The following is a 15,774-nucleotide window of genomic DNA, read 5'->3' on the forward strand; positions in this document are numbered from 1 at the left end:
CCATTTTCGCGTGTAGCCTGCATTGTGGGCAGGACCTGCGCAATTCCCCCCCTAGACCAGCACAGCACTTCCGAAACGAAACAGAAATGCCCCCCCTTGCGTTATTATTTCTTTACTTTGGGGTAGCAGTCAGAAAAGTAACTGTGGCGCTGGCAAAAGAGCAAGAGGATGCTGCCAGGACCGAGGCCAAAACCACCGCCAGCAACGCCAAGCAGCCCCTGCCCCCACCCCCGTGCAGCTATCGGCCACGCGGGTGGGTGCTGCGCACCGAGCCTGGCCATGCCAATTCCCATGGAACACCCAAGGCTGCCCCGCGCCCAGCCTGGCTGAAGCCCCATGGGGCGCGGGGTCCCCCCGCCTCACCTGCCCGCAGCGCTCCCCGGCGCAGGCTGCCTCTGCTGCCAAGATCAGCAAAAGATAAAATCTGATGCAGCCATTAATTTCCCAATGCATCAGCCGCCAGGCGCTGTCACATCATTACCGGCGGCTCCAGCGGAGTGAGAAATTTCAGCCCGCTCGCCGCTCCCAAGTGGTCCACTTGTTAGGTTCTGGCTTTTGAGATTACACAGCTCGGATTAAACTTTATGTACTTTTATATAGCAGAATAAAAGAGGGAGAGCAGTTCTATCAGAGCCACCGTGCCACAAGGGAGTCCTCTCAACAGGCCGTATAAATTCCAAATGGGTTTGTCACTGGATTTTTGAAACGCTCCTCACGACACCGCTGTGAGCCGGTGGCAGCTCCTCTCCCCCCGCACACACAGACCAACCATTGTCCCACTTTTTATGGCCCTCATTTGCTAACGCTATGGGCGCCTAATGACGAGATTAAATTTTTTAGAGCACCTTCCTTAAGTGCAAGGCAAGGCTTCCTAAAGCCCATGCAATTTGTCGCTCTGTTGACTTTTAGATACACTCCTCACTTCATCATATGCCTGGCGCATTAAACAGTGGGTCCCCCCATCTCCCTGGCAGATTGAGATTTAAGGGGGAAATTATCCCCCCCCCCCCCAATGCACAGGCGCTTTGGCACCTGGCAGCAATAAGGGAAGTAATGGGGGTGGCTCACAGTGCCTTGCACGGGCTTGCCTTGCATCAGCCCCATCCGAGCGGTTGTTTACTTGATTTACTTTATGTTCTATTAGAGGTAAGGAGCGGATACAAATCCTTAATTACATTTTGAAAGCCCATTCTGGATATTTTATTTCCTTGGAAAGTGCTTGCTGGAATAAGTGCACTGAAGACTGCCACGACTATCTCCAGCAGAGTGGGAGGATGCTCCGGCATGGCACAGCTGGACTGCGGGGATGGCCGGGGGAAGGTGTCCCCATGCCATACAGTGTCTCTTCTACAGCCCACAGGATGCTTTCTGACAAGCAACAAACTAAGCAAATAAACAAAAGTCTAATTCAGGATCTCAATTACCATCTGTTAAATTTACTGATCGGCAGCTTCATCTGCGAAAGAATTTTAAAAGTTTAGCACAGAAACCTGGGCACAAGAAGCAGAGACGCTCGCTGGCTCGGTGGCAACAAGATGATGAACTTGCCTTGAACTCCTCACACTGGTATTTATTTATGAAACGCTAAATCTTCATTTAAAAATGTTCCCTGAAGCTGGGTGACATGGCAATGAGTACGACCCATCACTAGCGCAGAGTCTCAGTTGCATAACAAGATTTAAGGTTTATGACCTAAAAACAATTGCTTCATGTCTCAGGACAGTCTGTGGGAAGCTGCTACACACACACACGGTATTATTTAGATACCCAAATGGAGTGATTTGCGTTTGGCACATCTGGTCTACGACTGCCAACGAATGATTCTATGGGCTAATATGGACGAGTAACAGGCTGATGAAGAAACCATGATTGTAAAATGATTTAAAAAATATCTTAAGTTCTTTTTTTAATACGAAATAAAAATAAGAGAGTATCTTTATAGTCAGCGTTTTAATTCCTAGGGGGGGTAATTTGAGAAAAAAAGAAAGAAAAAAAGAAAAAAAAAAAGGCAATTTTACCATCAACATAACAGCATGTGCGGGTTCTTGTACAGAGGGTGTAGGTTGCCTACAGCCGGCTTCAATTTAAACTTCCAGATAATGGGATTTAACAAATACGGTACTATGGATCCAAGCCATCAGCAGCTCTCTGCTGTATTGATAGCCCTACGCTTTCAATCAGACCAAGGCTATGCTTTTAACTGCCACGCTAGTTCACGTTGATGATACCTATAATATCAACTCAACAATGCATGTTCTACAACTACATCTACTGCTACCAGTACGACTACTACAGTGCATGCATTTAGTTCAGTCCCACAGATACATACACTCTAAGAACAGGCAAGGGGAGATGTGAAATGTTTTACGGGACGACAAGTGTTTTGTTTTTTAAGTAAGGGAAATTAATAAAAACATCAAAAGAAAGAAAGTGTACAAAAAAATAGAGACATTTCTCAAGAGTTGATATGAGTCGTTTCTTGAACCGTTTCGTCCGAACAAGCAAAAAACATGCAACCAGCTGCTACTAACAAGAAGCTGGACACTGAGAGAGGATTAATAGGTGTGGACAAACCTTCCCGCTGAGAGCGCTCAGAAGAGTGTTTGAGAGGAGGTGTGCACGTCCGAGTGTAAGAGAGGCCGGAAAGTATGCCTCAGAGACACCCTCTCTCACAGCAGCCCCAACCAAGCAAGAGAGAAAACAACAAAACATAACTGCTCACACTCACCATCAAGGTCAGTAGCTCACGTTACGAGATTTGTTATAGCTGGCAAGTATAAAGTACAGTAAGGGGTTGTTGGGGCGCAGGGCTCAAAGGCAGCGCTGGCAAGCCGGGACTGGTGCCCAAAATCCAGATGTGCCGGGGGCCGGGGGGCAGGGGGGGGGCAGTGCCTGGTGCCGCGGCACCGTGCCGTCCCGCCGCGCTGTGTGCCGCTGGTGCTGCCGGGCAGAGCGTGCCCACGGCAGCCTGTGCCGCTCACCCGAGGGCACCCACCGCTCCCCCCGGGGCCGGGCAGCGGGCGCAGGGCTGGGCTGGGGGGGCCCTACGGGCTTTGACTCCAGCCCTCAGGGCGGCATGGCTGGTGGCAACAGGCTGGGGACTGGAAAACTCTCAGGCTTGTCAATGGAGCAAAGAGGAAGGAACAAAAGCCCTCTCCTGCCCAATTTCGCTAGTCTCGCTCTCCTGCCAAATGAACCCCTCCGATGTCAAATGCAAGATAAAAATGTGCCCCCTCCCATGACTGTATCTTAAAAAAAGCATTCACACGACAGAAATGTTTTACATGTAAAATATGTCAGGTGAGTTCAAAAGAAACGTGACATTGATAGTGAAGTTGTCTAGGAGGAGTTTGCAGCTTTCAGACTTTTTTTCAGTTTGCTCATTTTCCGTGGCTCAGGTCCCAATTCATTAAAAAAACCCCGAGAATGGATGAGGTTGGCAAAACCGGCCAAGGGATTTGGCAGCACAGGCCCACCTGGTGGGAACGGATGTGGCCAAAGCCCTCTGCCTGCTTGAGGGACCTTGGCTATCACCTCGTCGCTGGGATGTCACTGGGGCCCGTGGTTATAAAGAGAAGCATCGCTGCATTCACCCTGCCGGCACATGATCAGCTAAGGCAGCGGTGAATTCACCAGCGGCACTGAGCACAGGTGGGGGAAATGTCCCTTTCTGTTGGCTGCAGGAGACAGAGGGAAGAACCCGTTTATCTGGCACAGCAAACCAGTGACTGCATCCTCAAATGCTGAGACAGAAAAAGAAGGGGAGCGGGCAGGGCAGGGCGGGCAGCGCAGAACTGGGGCTGGGTGCTTTTCGCCGGCTGTTCAGCAAATGTGCGGGTTTCCTAAGAGGGGGAGCATCACCCCAGGGAGAAAGTGAGGTGGTCGGTGCCCACGCACCACAGCCCGAGGGCTAGCATGAAAGGGCTGCAGCCTCCTTGAAAGACCAAGATGTGCAGCCGAAGGCAGATGCTCCGCCGAGCTCCGGTGCTGCAAAGCCACCGTGCCAGCAGCGATGCCTGGAGGGTGGGGAAGAGCTGGCAGGATGGGGCCAGCGAGCAGAGAAGGTCAATTTGGGGTGAGCTGGGGGGCCGTGGTGCTGGGCAGAGGGCAGCAGTGATGGGGGCTGCTCCGGCAGCCCCTGGGCAGAGCGCTGCCCGGTGAGCGGAGGGCGGTGGGATGCGCCTGCCCCGGCATTTTCTGTTGCTTTTCCATTTACTGGCACAAAGGGGCCGGTAAGGGCCAGCGGTGCCACGCTCTGCGCTTACGGATCGGGCGTGCGGGAAGGAGGGCTGTGCAAACTGGCAGAGGGAAAATCCAACTCAAAAGAAGAAAAACCAACCCCCCCCCCAAAAAAAAACCAAAAAACAACCAACCCCCAACCATTTTTCTTGTAATGAATCGGGCCCGTACACTGTAGCACAAGATCGATCGGACTCTACTGCTCCTGAATACAATTCACTACCATTTGCTGGATGGAAGTGGCGAACCCAGGATGTCCCTTCCAAAAACCGTCTTTGGATGGAAATGACTCTACGTAGAACCCCGCCATTCCCAGAGCACGCTTCGCTGCAACCGTGAGTGGCCGTGGGGCTGGGCCGGTGACAAACCCACCTTCCTCCTCGGGACATGGGGGCTGGGGAAGGGCCAGGGGGGGTGGGGGGCTCTTTTGGTTCCATTTGGGGGTTTTGCCAGTTTTGCGCACACAGGCAATTTTGAGGCTTGAAAGACATTTCCAAACACCATACTGCTCTTTAAACTTGCCAGAAAGGGTGTTGTTAATTTAGGGTTAGGTTTAGTTTCGTATTGCAAATTCAAATAAAAAACAAAAACAGAAAACCAAAACAAAACAGGAAACCCAACGAAAGAAAAACCAAAAAACACTCAAATTAAAGACAAATGATTTTCAGGCACAGAATTGATCAATGCTCAGTTCAGTTGTAATGGGCACCAAAAGCACTCAGATTAAAAATAAAATAAAATAATAATAATCAGGGAAGCAACGTTAATCCAGCCAAACCCTCTGTGCCTTGCTAAGGGGCAACTCACCAGGTCTGTTTGCATGTAAAACAACACCTGAAGGGCAAAACATGAGGAAGAGGCAGAAACAATGAAGTCTGTTTTCCTGAAGCCACATGCAAATTGATTTTTTTTTCTTTTTCTTTTTTTTTTTCTTTTTTCTCTTTGGGTCGGTTTTTCCCCCTCCGCAAAGGGGCAGCAGGAAAAGCCGGGAGATGGGGAATCCCCACAACCAGTCTGGCAAGTCACCCCTTAGGCGCTCTCTACATGCCACAAGATGAAACTGGTACAGAAAATCCTTTGTAGCCTGCAAGCAGTGCCAGTTTGCATGGAACGGAGTTCTCCTGGTGTCTGTCTGTCTTTGGCCTCCACGGCATCAGGCTCACACTCGAGACACACCTGGGCCTGCGCCCTCCTCGGAACCCCTCGCCCAGCGGTTCAGTCGGGGCTTTTCGGGAAGAGCCCGGTTAACCCACCGGGGCTGCCAGGAAAGCCACCGAGAAACCCCCATGTCAGGACTGCGCCATGAGCGAGCTGGGAAGGCGCTGCCCCGCCATGGCCCCCCCCGCGGCACACGCCGGCCAGCTGGACCCACGGGGGCTGGCCGCGGGGGGCTGGCCGCGGGGGCTGGCGAGGGGGCCAGCAGCGGGGGGCTGGCATCGGGGGGCGGCGGCGGCTCCGTCCCGGCTCCGTCTGGGGGGCTGCCGAGCCAGCAGCTCGCTGATGGCCGTACTGAACGCTCCATGACCTGAGCAAAGTGCTAATTCACGTGTTTAGCTAAATTTCAACCCTGAGGTAGTAACAGTGACTGGCAACGATTTATTTATTTCCCTTAAGGGGAAAAAAATAAGGGTTTTCAGAAGGACAGAAGAAAAGCTTTGGCGCTGCCCAGGAAGGCTGGCTGGGGCTGGCAGCGGGCAGGGTGCTGAACCTCGCGCCGGCCGCCGCTGCCCCAACCCGACACCGCCTTCCCATGAGAAACCAAAACTTTTTTTCAAAAAGAGAAATTAATTTTTTCTGGGGGTGGGTGGGTGTCTTTCAATAACCTCAAATTTAAACCAAAGAAACAAAGAAACTAACATAATAAAGGAATAAATAAAGAAACAAATCAGAATATCTACCCTGGGTTGGGCAGTTCTTACGCCAATCTCCTGCAAGGTGCTCCAGGCCCCGTGGCCTCTGCTTGTAGTTTGGGTTTGGTTTGGGGATTGATTATTTATTTTTTATATAATTTTTTTTTTAATCATTTATTTTCAGGTCCCCAGGATAAGTGTGAGGAAAAATCAGAGAAATGATGGAGAGCTGCAGCCACACAGAATACCGACAGAGCTTTTACCTGACCCTGCACTCTGAGGGTTTGCTCTTCCACGGGCCCCCCTACCTGATCCTCTTGCTGCCGCCACGGCTGCCGCTGCTACTGGTCCATAGGCCGCTGCCGGAAAACCTGGCCGTGGAGAAAAGGAGAAGGGTAAAGAGAGAAGCCAGCAGGTACCGCGAGTCTCTGCGGGGCGCGGGGCGGCCGTTGAGGGCACGGCGTTTCCAGATGTTGCCATCCCGGCTCCCTGTGCCGTCAGCGGGCACCACGCTAGGGAAAGAGCCGAGCCCTCGGCAGCTGCCCACCACTGGTGGTCTCTGCCAGCACAAAGGGGGCCCAATTCCCCCTGACAGATGAGGAGGTGGCCGTGCCGCGGAAGCCAAGCTGCCGGGGCAGCCGAGCCTGCAGCCCTCTGCCTCCATACCCCCACGGGCGAGGGTCGAGCGCTCCGCACAGCCACCAGGGAATGCTCCTCTTTGCTTATTTGCAAGTGATAATAACGTGCTGATCTACAGACACGGCAGTAATGGAAAATATGAGGAGGTCCTCATGTCAAGATCACAGATTTGCTGGGATCAAGCAGAAAAAAATTCACTGGAACATAATTTAAAAAAGAAAGAAAGGAAAAAAAAAAAAAAGCTCCTGAAAGCAAACCAGCCACAGATCACAGAGCTCTAAGACGTACACCCTGCTACGGGGGGACCGGGCCCCTACAGATGAATGAAATGTTGCTAGCAAGATGGCAGATTTAGTTTCTTGACTTAATTAATATTCAAAAGATCTGCCAGAGGCTCTGATTTTAAAAATACATATTTTAAGAGGGCAATGGCAAGGCCCAGGCGATCACCCCGCACCCCCTTGCTGCCAAGTCAACCAAACTCTCAGAGGTTCCTGGTCTCCGGGGAGCTCCCCCGGGGCTGTCACTGCTGGGGACTGACTTTGATCACAGCTGCTTTGCAATGCTGAGGAACCACAGAAAAACAACTGAGGCAACAGAAGAAGAGAGCAGCAAGTAGAGGAACAGAGAGAGCGAGACCCAGAGAAATCAGCAGACTACAAGCCCGCTAGCACTAGCACTATCGTCTCGGCTACAGGTTATCTACCAGGGGGAAAGGAGCAGAGAACAACTAAGCTACAGTGACTTGAAGCTACTTAAAACATCAATTAAAAAAAGACATACTTGCATTTAAATATGGTAATAGGGCTGTTGGGGGGAAAAAGAAATAGTATAGGTAAACATGCGCACAGGTAGCCCAGGCTGCTGCCTGCTGCCGCCCCCCGTGCGCAGAGCCCCCACGCCATGGAGCAAACCCAGCTCTCAGTGCCCATGGGAATCTGTTTGGCCTCAGTTTGTGGATGAACCGCTACAGCCTCTGTGGAGTGGGACGCAGGAGGAAGCACAGCCAGACTGCGGCACTTTATAACCAAACATCCAAGGGCTGAATTCCCTTTCGGTAGTGACGAAGCCATCCACCCTGGGTGGGTGCCCTGATGTACATTTAGGTACGCTGCTGCTGGAGTGAGAAGACCCTGGCGTCAGGGTCAAACCAACCTCCGAGCAGCAGGGACAGCACCTGCAGGACACAGGCTGAGGCTCTGGGGCTTCGTTTTCACATGGAGCTGTGCCCAGCCAAGCCTCGAGCCCTCCCGCTGTGCGCTGTGCAGGGGCAGAGCTGGCACCATCCCTCCAGCCTCTCCTCCTCTGCTCCCTGCCCACCGCGGCGCACAGCCCGAGAGCAGTGTCCTCAGCGTTCCCATGGCACGTCCAGCACCAGCTGACCACCAGCAAAGCTCTCATGTGGAGGCTCCAGGGGCTCCCTAAACCATCCACAAGGGATCAGAGGAGCTGTGGATTTTCCATGGAATAAAATGCCTCTGCCAAACCCAATCAAATACCCTTCAAATCACCAAGCATCCCCTGAAAACAGCATAAAAAACAGGGCCAGAAAGTTTGTTTCTCTTGTTCAGCTGCCAGGGACACTCAGTATCTATTTGAAATGCAGGACAAAAAGTTTTGCCATGCAAAAGAAGAATGAAATAACAAGGGTGGAGAAGGCACTCCACAGAAAGAGCCTGAACAAAGGACCCGTTATTGCATTCCAGCAGACAGATGTGTGAAAAATTAATCCCTCTGCCCCCAAAGAAAGCTATTATCCCAGTTCTGAGATAAAAGCATCTGCGTGACATGGCACTTCAAACAACTCAAGTGTGATCGGCTGCTCGTGCTGCACCCGGAGCGCTGTGGCTGGCCAGGGGCACGGGACGGACACAGGGATTGATTATCAAGATTGGCAAAAACCTGCTTCCCAATACAGACTCACGGGCCGGCTCCATCACTGGAGGATCCCTAAATCAATCCAACGTACTGAAAGGAATCAATCCCCCACGCTGAAATTACATTTGTCAGGCACTGCATTAATCAGCTCCTTCAGCTGAAAACAAACGTCCCGGTCACCAGGCTGCGGGGCCGGGCGACGGCTCCCGGCTGCGCTAACTTACTGTTGGGCTTAGGTGGTGGCTTGCTCCTGAGCCTCTCAGCAGTGACCAGCAGCAGGCGGGAGAAAACGAGGCACAAAGAAGCAAAGTGACTTGAGCAAGACATTTGCAGACAGCCAAGGGTGCAGCCGGGCTCCGGCAGGGTCCGGGCTCAAGCTCCAGCACTGACCTCTGGAGCTGCCCCGTGCCAGCCCTGTGGCGTTGTTTAAACACTTGGTCACGCCATATTATTCCCTCCCGCTTTTTACAAACTTCTACACTGGTGAAGACTTCAAAGGATGGCACTACAGTGGCACAGGAATTGGTACCGAACCTGTTTTGTGTACCGCAAGAAACTTTGCCTCTACCACCCTTCTGCTCGTGTTGTCACACCATTGCATCAGAACTGGAGTGCTGAGGTGTCTGCAGCTCTTTAGGAAAGAGGGAAGCATCAGCACGCAGTTTTGCTGATTCCCAGGCCCCCAGAAGGAACCTGTTCGTGCCTGCACACCTTCTCTTCCCCGGCCTCAGCACTTGAAACGGGGAAAAATGCAGCCGCCGAGTCCCAGCGGCACCTTCTCGGGTGCTGCTCCCCAGGCAGCGGCAGAGGTGGGTGCACTCCTGCCTGATGGGGACCCCGGCGCTGAGGACACCCCGGGGGCGGGAGCAGGGGCCAAGCAGATGTGTTAGCAGCAGAGCCCGGCATGTGATGTGCCAGCACCGATTCCCCCGAGCAACACCGGGGAAGTGTAGACTTCTCCAGGAGCCAGAGCAGTGCCTTTGGGGGTGCAGGACCACTGGCCCTGGGGGTCCCCCTGCGGCCACGGAGGGCTGTGGTCTATCAGCACGCTCTTTGCCAGCTGCTGAGGGGCTTGCACACTCCTGACTCTTTTTTACCAGGCACCCTGGAGATCACTGGGTGCCAGGAATGGGTGCCCAGACCAGAGCACCTGGAAGTCAAGGGGAGCATTGACCACAGCGTGCTCTGGGTCCCACCACCACCCAGGCAGGGAGCACAGCCGGTGTCAGCCCCACTCCCTCCCAGCCCTCTGCTTCCTGAAGTCAACTGGAAAATCAAAAGGGGTGGAGGGAGAGATCAATTAATTCATCGTGTTTGTTTAAGGTGCTCCGATTCCTGCTGGAATGATCCCTGCCCTTCTTTGTGTATCCGCTGCTTATAATTGCCTAGAGAAAACAAGATACCGAAGCTGCTCACAAGGACAAAAGTGCCCACTTTAGGGCATTGCAATTAGAAGATATTTTACAATAAATGTTTTGCAATGGGCTCGGGCACTGTCCAGGAAAGCCCTGAGGATTCACAGCAATTTCATGCTCTCTTATTGCTCTGAACGAGCTAAAGCCAGCATTTAGAGTTCAATTTTTCACAGATAAATTTTTCTGCTTCCTGCATCAATAGTTTTGCTTTAAATACCAAAGCAGCCTCGTGCGAGGGAAGATGGACACATCTGTTTTTAAATGCTGTGCCCTAAGGTCATGGATTTAGCCCACAGCTGGCTGCAAGCAACTGCCTTCTCCCAGGCACAAATGAGTGATGGTGAGAGGGGTGCGAGAGGCGGCCGGTGCCTGGGGCAGCTGGGCTGGCTTCGCCCCACCGCCTCACACGCTGCCTCACCCAGTAGAGAACACTGAGAGCCCAGGACTTAGTGGATTTTGCAGGGGCTTTGTGAACAAATCTGGCGAGAGCGATGTTGCCTGAGCAGGGCCAGTCCTCCCGGGGCACGCGAGGGGCTCCCGGCACAGGGCACGCTCCCTCCGCCGGTCTCTGCCTGCTCCAGCTCCCGCTCCGGTGGGACTGTTCCCTTCTCAAACCACTGGTTTCTCCTTTACCCCAGCCAGAGCTGGCTGCAAGGCAACCAGGAGCAAGTGAAAAACATGAGAACCATTCCACATGCCCTTCCTCCACACCGCTGCCAGGACCCCCTCGCGTGCAGCCCGGGCTGCTGGTATCAGAAATCACCGACTGCTTCAGACCCACTCAGCCCCTGCAGAACCCAAACACCTTGCCATCCCCAAAGGACACAAGACCCTCTCCTCTACAAACAGCCAGACGACAGCAATCCAACTAAAAAGAAGCCGCAAAGATCATGAAATTCGTTCTTACACCATAAAATATCATGCAAAGAATTTTCTCTGCTTCTAATGGCTAAAGCGCTGGGGGCACATGAGGTCTGATGTTTGGGCATGAGCAATAAGCACGAGGATTTAAAACAAGAACTAAAACGGAAGCTGAGATACTCAGATCATCACCCGACTCCAGCACTTGACTTCAGAAAACAACCAGAATTATGGGACAGGCACGGAGAATAAAAGAAAAGCCACCATAAAACTGCACCTAGCAAGCAAATCCCTCCTCTCCGTTTGTGGGTTGTTTGGAGCACTCGCACACATCAGCAGAGGAGCTGAATACTGTGGCTCTGTCTCGCCAAGTCACTGCGTTGCTGCGCAGGGCGTTCTGGGGGTCCCACACACATGGGGCACCGAGCACCCAGGCTGCATCCCCCTGTCCCCCCGACACCTCACCTCCCATGCCAATGGTGCTCCCCACCCTGCTGACCTGAACACCAGCCATTTAGGAGGTTCACTTGATCTCCCAGGAAAAAAGTGCAAAGTCTGGAATATAAAATCATCCCCAGGTTGAGTGGGGAAAGGAGAGGGGGAAACTGATATCCTCTTTTCAAACAACGTTACCAGCAGCTTTGATCAGCACAGAAAAGCTTCGCGAGGCTCACAGCTGTCATTTCAAATGGGTTCTCGCTTGCATTACTCTTTCCATTAGGCAGTGTTATCCTCTTTGTAGGATCTTTAGGCTTCATTTCAAAAGTATCAGAGACTCAAAACCATGAAGCAGAAGAGCCTGGTGGCTTTTTTTTTCCTGAAGGCAGGCAGGCGTGGGTCCAATTTACTGGACAAAAATGTAGTCTTTAATGGTGAGCACCCACAAGGGAAAGCTCCATCCCCAAACAATCCCTTTATGTTTAAAACCTTTATTTTTCAGGCCCCTCTGTCTCAGATTCTCCCTCCCTTTCTATAAGGAAACAAGAATGAGAACCCCCCCCACACCTCTGCTACCATTTCAAGCTTTAGATCAATAACTAAATGCTCAATATTCAGAGAAGAATACACACCCAGAGAAACCAGGCTGTACCTAGAACTGCCGAAAGATGGGGATTCTACCAAACCATTCACAACTTGTTACCAGGGTTTAGCAGCAATTAACTCTTTGGGACTGGATTGTGGACTGTACCAGGCTCCCTGTTACGAGCCCCTCGCCCCGTGGCTCCCGGCAGTGACCCCGGCTTGCCCGCACAGCAGCGGGCAGAGGGCACCATGCCAGGTGCCGGGCAGGCATCCCTGGAAACGGAGAGTTTTCCTAAGCTTTGGATCACTTCTAGTAACACTTCTAGCATCTCCAAGCCCCCTCAGAGCCCTTTCTCGTGACAGCTCCATTAAGTGTTTCCCTTTGTCTTTATGCACTGTGTTACATCAAGCTCATTAAAATCTATTTCACCAGGTCAGAAAATTAGCGAACTTCAGATCCTGCACATCACACATAATGGAAAGCTCATTAAGCAGCCCACTGCGTTATCCGAGGCACAAGCTGCTTAAAATGTACCGTGCGTGGCAAGATTTTGTAGAATTCTGAATATCAGACACCCGTAACGTGCTTCACACTGGGTGCGTGTTTGCAGATGGATGTTACTATGAACAAATATTTCTGCTTTGGAATTTCAACAAAACAGTAAAACCCAAATATAGTTAATTTAAAATTTGGCACTTCCACTTTATGTACGGTAAACGACCCATTTTTCAGCTGTTTACCACTCTCTGGCCACAGTTTTTAAAATGAGAACGATGCACTTTTGCCCAGTAATTACTTTATGCATCAGTGAGACAAAGCGTTGTTTGTCTCCAAATCATCATTCTGTGTCGTTTCAAGTGTAATAACCCTTCTGCAGTTATTACACCGTACAGAAAACTGGGAAACTTCTCAAAGGCAAACAGTTTATTCTAAGAAAACTGTTTATTAAAAAAAAAAAACACAAACCAAAAAGCAAAAGCTGGTGGCTGATGCAGTTACTTACTCTGCTTACAATCTTGCCATCCCACAGCAGCTTCAAGGCATCCGCTGCACTTCTCAAATGTGTCCTGTGAAAACTATACCCCCCACCAGCCAACACTCCTACTCAGTATGGGATCTGGAGTCTCCCTAATTTAGTAACTGGTGAAACACAGAGAATTACGAGCTTCAAGTGAATGCAGCTGACGCGGATGAAAGAGAATCTCAACCAAACAGCTCCCTAAAAGCAAGCAATTCTGTTTAATACTAAGTTGATTGCTCTGATGAAAGCATTTCTCACTTTAAAGCCCAAAGCCAAACATTTACCATCGATTCTTAACAGACAAGGTAAGTATAAATGCAATGCCCACTGCAGGGGGACACACCTGTGGACGCCCGGCACTGGAGCGGTGGCGCAGCACGGCAGCTCCGCGGCTCACTCACCTGCTGCTGGATGAACAGGGGCAGGTCAGGGAACCGCGTCAAGGCACGGATTTAAAGTTCAGCAAAGTGGCACTGATTTGCTTCAAGCCTCATTTCAGCTGCCTCGATGGTACAGAAAATGAGCTATTTGGTTAAACCGCCTGCTTCAATTTTTATGAATGAGCTAAACTTTGGGTAAGTATTTTTAAAAGACAGATCCTTGGTGATGAACAAAGGCAGAAAAAGAACTTATGTCTGGAGGCTGGAAAAGTTCAACGCAGGCAAGAGGCGACTATGTAAAAAGAGAAGATAATTAATCAGAGGACAAGGTTATCAGAGAGCAGGAAATTCTTCATGACCTATATGTGGGGAGTCATGAGTGAACGTCCCCCTCGCAGGGACCCTGCGGCTCAGCACATGTGGCAGCCGGTGACCCCCCCAGCCCTGCCGGAGGAGCTGCCGCCGCCTACCCCATAACCTGCGTTATGAAAAGGGTCAGATGAGAGGCTGGTGGTGCTGAGCCCAAAAACCTTGAGGGCATCGCTGCAGCGACTACGTGCTACTGCTTCTGGGCAAAGCAGGACTGGGAAGCTACTTACTTATCAGCTTGAAATCCTACTAAGTGTGATTGAAAAACATGCACATTTGAAGTTTCTGTGCTCTGAGGAGACTAATCACTTCAAGTTCTTTGCAACCCCCAGCTCTCAATTTTTAACTGCTTTACAGCTAAAAATTGTTACCTACAGAGGCATAAGGCATAAAAGCAGGCTAGCCATCATGTCCCTCGCTCCATCTAACGCGGACACGTAGAATTCCTTATAGCACAACTGGCGTTACCAGATCACATTCTTCTTTCTACAGGGTTACCCATGTTCTTTTCCATACATGCGTGTTTGTGTTACGCCTCTTTACTCCTGTGAAGAATTACTCTCATCACACTTCCCCATTGCTGCAGCTGTGGCTTGTTCGCAGCAGAAACCATCGCTCCAGAGCTCTGTTCCTGCGGCATCACCCCAAAATGCAAAGAGCTCCAGACAGACTGGTAGGTTTGGGGTTTTTTCTTCCCCCCCCCCCCCCCCGCTCCTCCCTGTCCCTTTATGATCACTCATTCTCAGGGCAACGACCTTGAATTTTAAAGCCCATCTCAAACTCCATGCTTCGGTGAGTGAGCAGCTGAGAATAGGACACTTGGTATTTAAGTTCAACGTTCAAGATGCCCAAGCAGTTCTTCAAGGTATTGGCAGAGAAAAATCTAGTGAAGGATCTGTGCAGTTTTGGTCCTTGGCCAGACCTGCTGCCCAGGAAAGCCTCCAGAGCAGCCTCATTGGCACAGAGGTGATGGGGCAGGGAAGGGGACAGGAGCATCTCTCCTGGCCATGCTCTGCTGCCGCTGCTGAGAGCTGGACCACTGACCGAGATCAACAGCTTATCTCCTGGAAACCTCTCCTTAAATTTAATATCCGGGAAATTATTTTAAGGGGTGAGGGAAACAGGAGGTAAAAAAGGAATTTTATGCAATTCTTTGCAATGTTAAAAAAATGCAACTCTTCTCAGAAAAAACATGCCCAAGAGGCAAAGATGCTTAAGTTGTGCTCGGACTCAGCAAACAGCTCTAGATGCCATTTTTTCCTGTGCCAAAACAAAAGCTACTGTCACCTAAGCAGAACTTGAAGGAGTATGTTCTGGCTGGAAATTTATGGGCTTTGCTGTATTAATTTCTCAGTTTGCTGTCTGCAGTTCCATCTGCTCCTCAATCCGGGGATGCACCTGCAATCGAACAGTCCCTCTTCAGCCTGCCCTCTGCCAGCACAAACCCCCCAACATCTTAATTTTAAAACAGGTCCAGTCTATAGCCTTTGTTTTCACCAACGGAGGCTGAAATGGAGAGATTTGGAGAGTGGTAATTAAGGTGCTTCTAGCAGATTTCAAATGCACTTTGTAAACCATTTTATACCATGCAGATGCAGTAATGTGTTTTAGGTGGAAAAAAAAGCATGCAGTGCAGGGACAATTAGAGCAGATTTTAAGCAGTTAAGGAAGGGTCACACAAAGGAGTGAGAAACAGGTCCAGCTTCGTTCCACATCTCTTGCTGTTACAAGGCTCAACTAACTGAATAGACAATTTAAAATATATTTTATATTTCCTCCCCCTATTTTGCAGCTGCCAGCAATTTCTCCTTCTTTCTTAATGTTAAGTTCGATCATCAAGGTATCATGACCAGACAAACTTTGCTCCCATTACTAGATGTTATACAAGCCTTAGACTCGTGTAACTGTGCTTTAAAAGAGCGTTTTACAGAGTTGACCCTTATTAGTACTGACTTCATTACTCCCTACCGCTAAAGCAGCCATGTGTAGGCAGCATCTCCGCTTCCCACCACCGCAGTGGATCACGGGGAGGTGGCTCGGGGTCGCTGCAACACCACGCACATGGCGCTGGTGTCAGCACTCACAGCTCGGGTCCGGC

General features: G+C 50.8%; 1 protein-coding gene across 17 annotated transcripts in view; it reads right to left on the reverse strand.

Annotated features, from left to right (window-relative positions):
- Positions 1 to 15,774, reverse strand: part of MSI2 (musashi RNA binding protein 2) — a 251,201-nt gene that overhangs the window by 16,330 nt on the left and 219,097 nt on the right. For 6 of the 17 annotated variants that reach the window (XM_040578217.1, XM_040578216.1, XM_040578243.1 and 3 more), the window contains 2 exons: positions 7,512 to 7,535; positions 6,353 to 6,460 (listed from right to left, as the gene is read on the reverse strand). The exons of 1 other annotated variant lie outside the window; for it this stretch is intronic. In XM_040578217.1, the coding sequence (XP_040434151.1) occupies positions 6,353 to 6,460; positions 7,512 to 7,535 (132 nt within the window). The remainder of the gene's footprint in view (positions 1 to 6,352; positions 6,461 to 7,511; positions 7,536 to 15,774) is intronic. 10 more of the 17 variants (XM_040578313.1, XM_040578283.1, XM_040578250.1 and 7 more) reach the window with 3 other exon arrangements.

This window comes from Falco naumanni, chromosome 1 (genome assembly GCF_017639655.2).
Source record: "Falco naumanni isolate bFalNau1 chromosome 1, bFalNau1.pat, whole genome shotgun sequence".
Classification (NCBI taxonomy): domain Eukaryota; kingdom Metazoa; phylum Chordata; class Aves; order Falconiformes; family Falconidae; genus Falco; species Falco naumanni.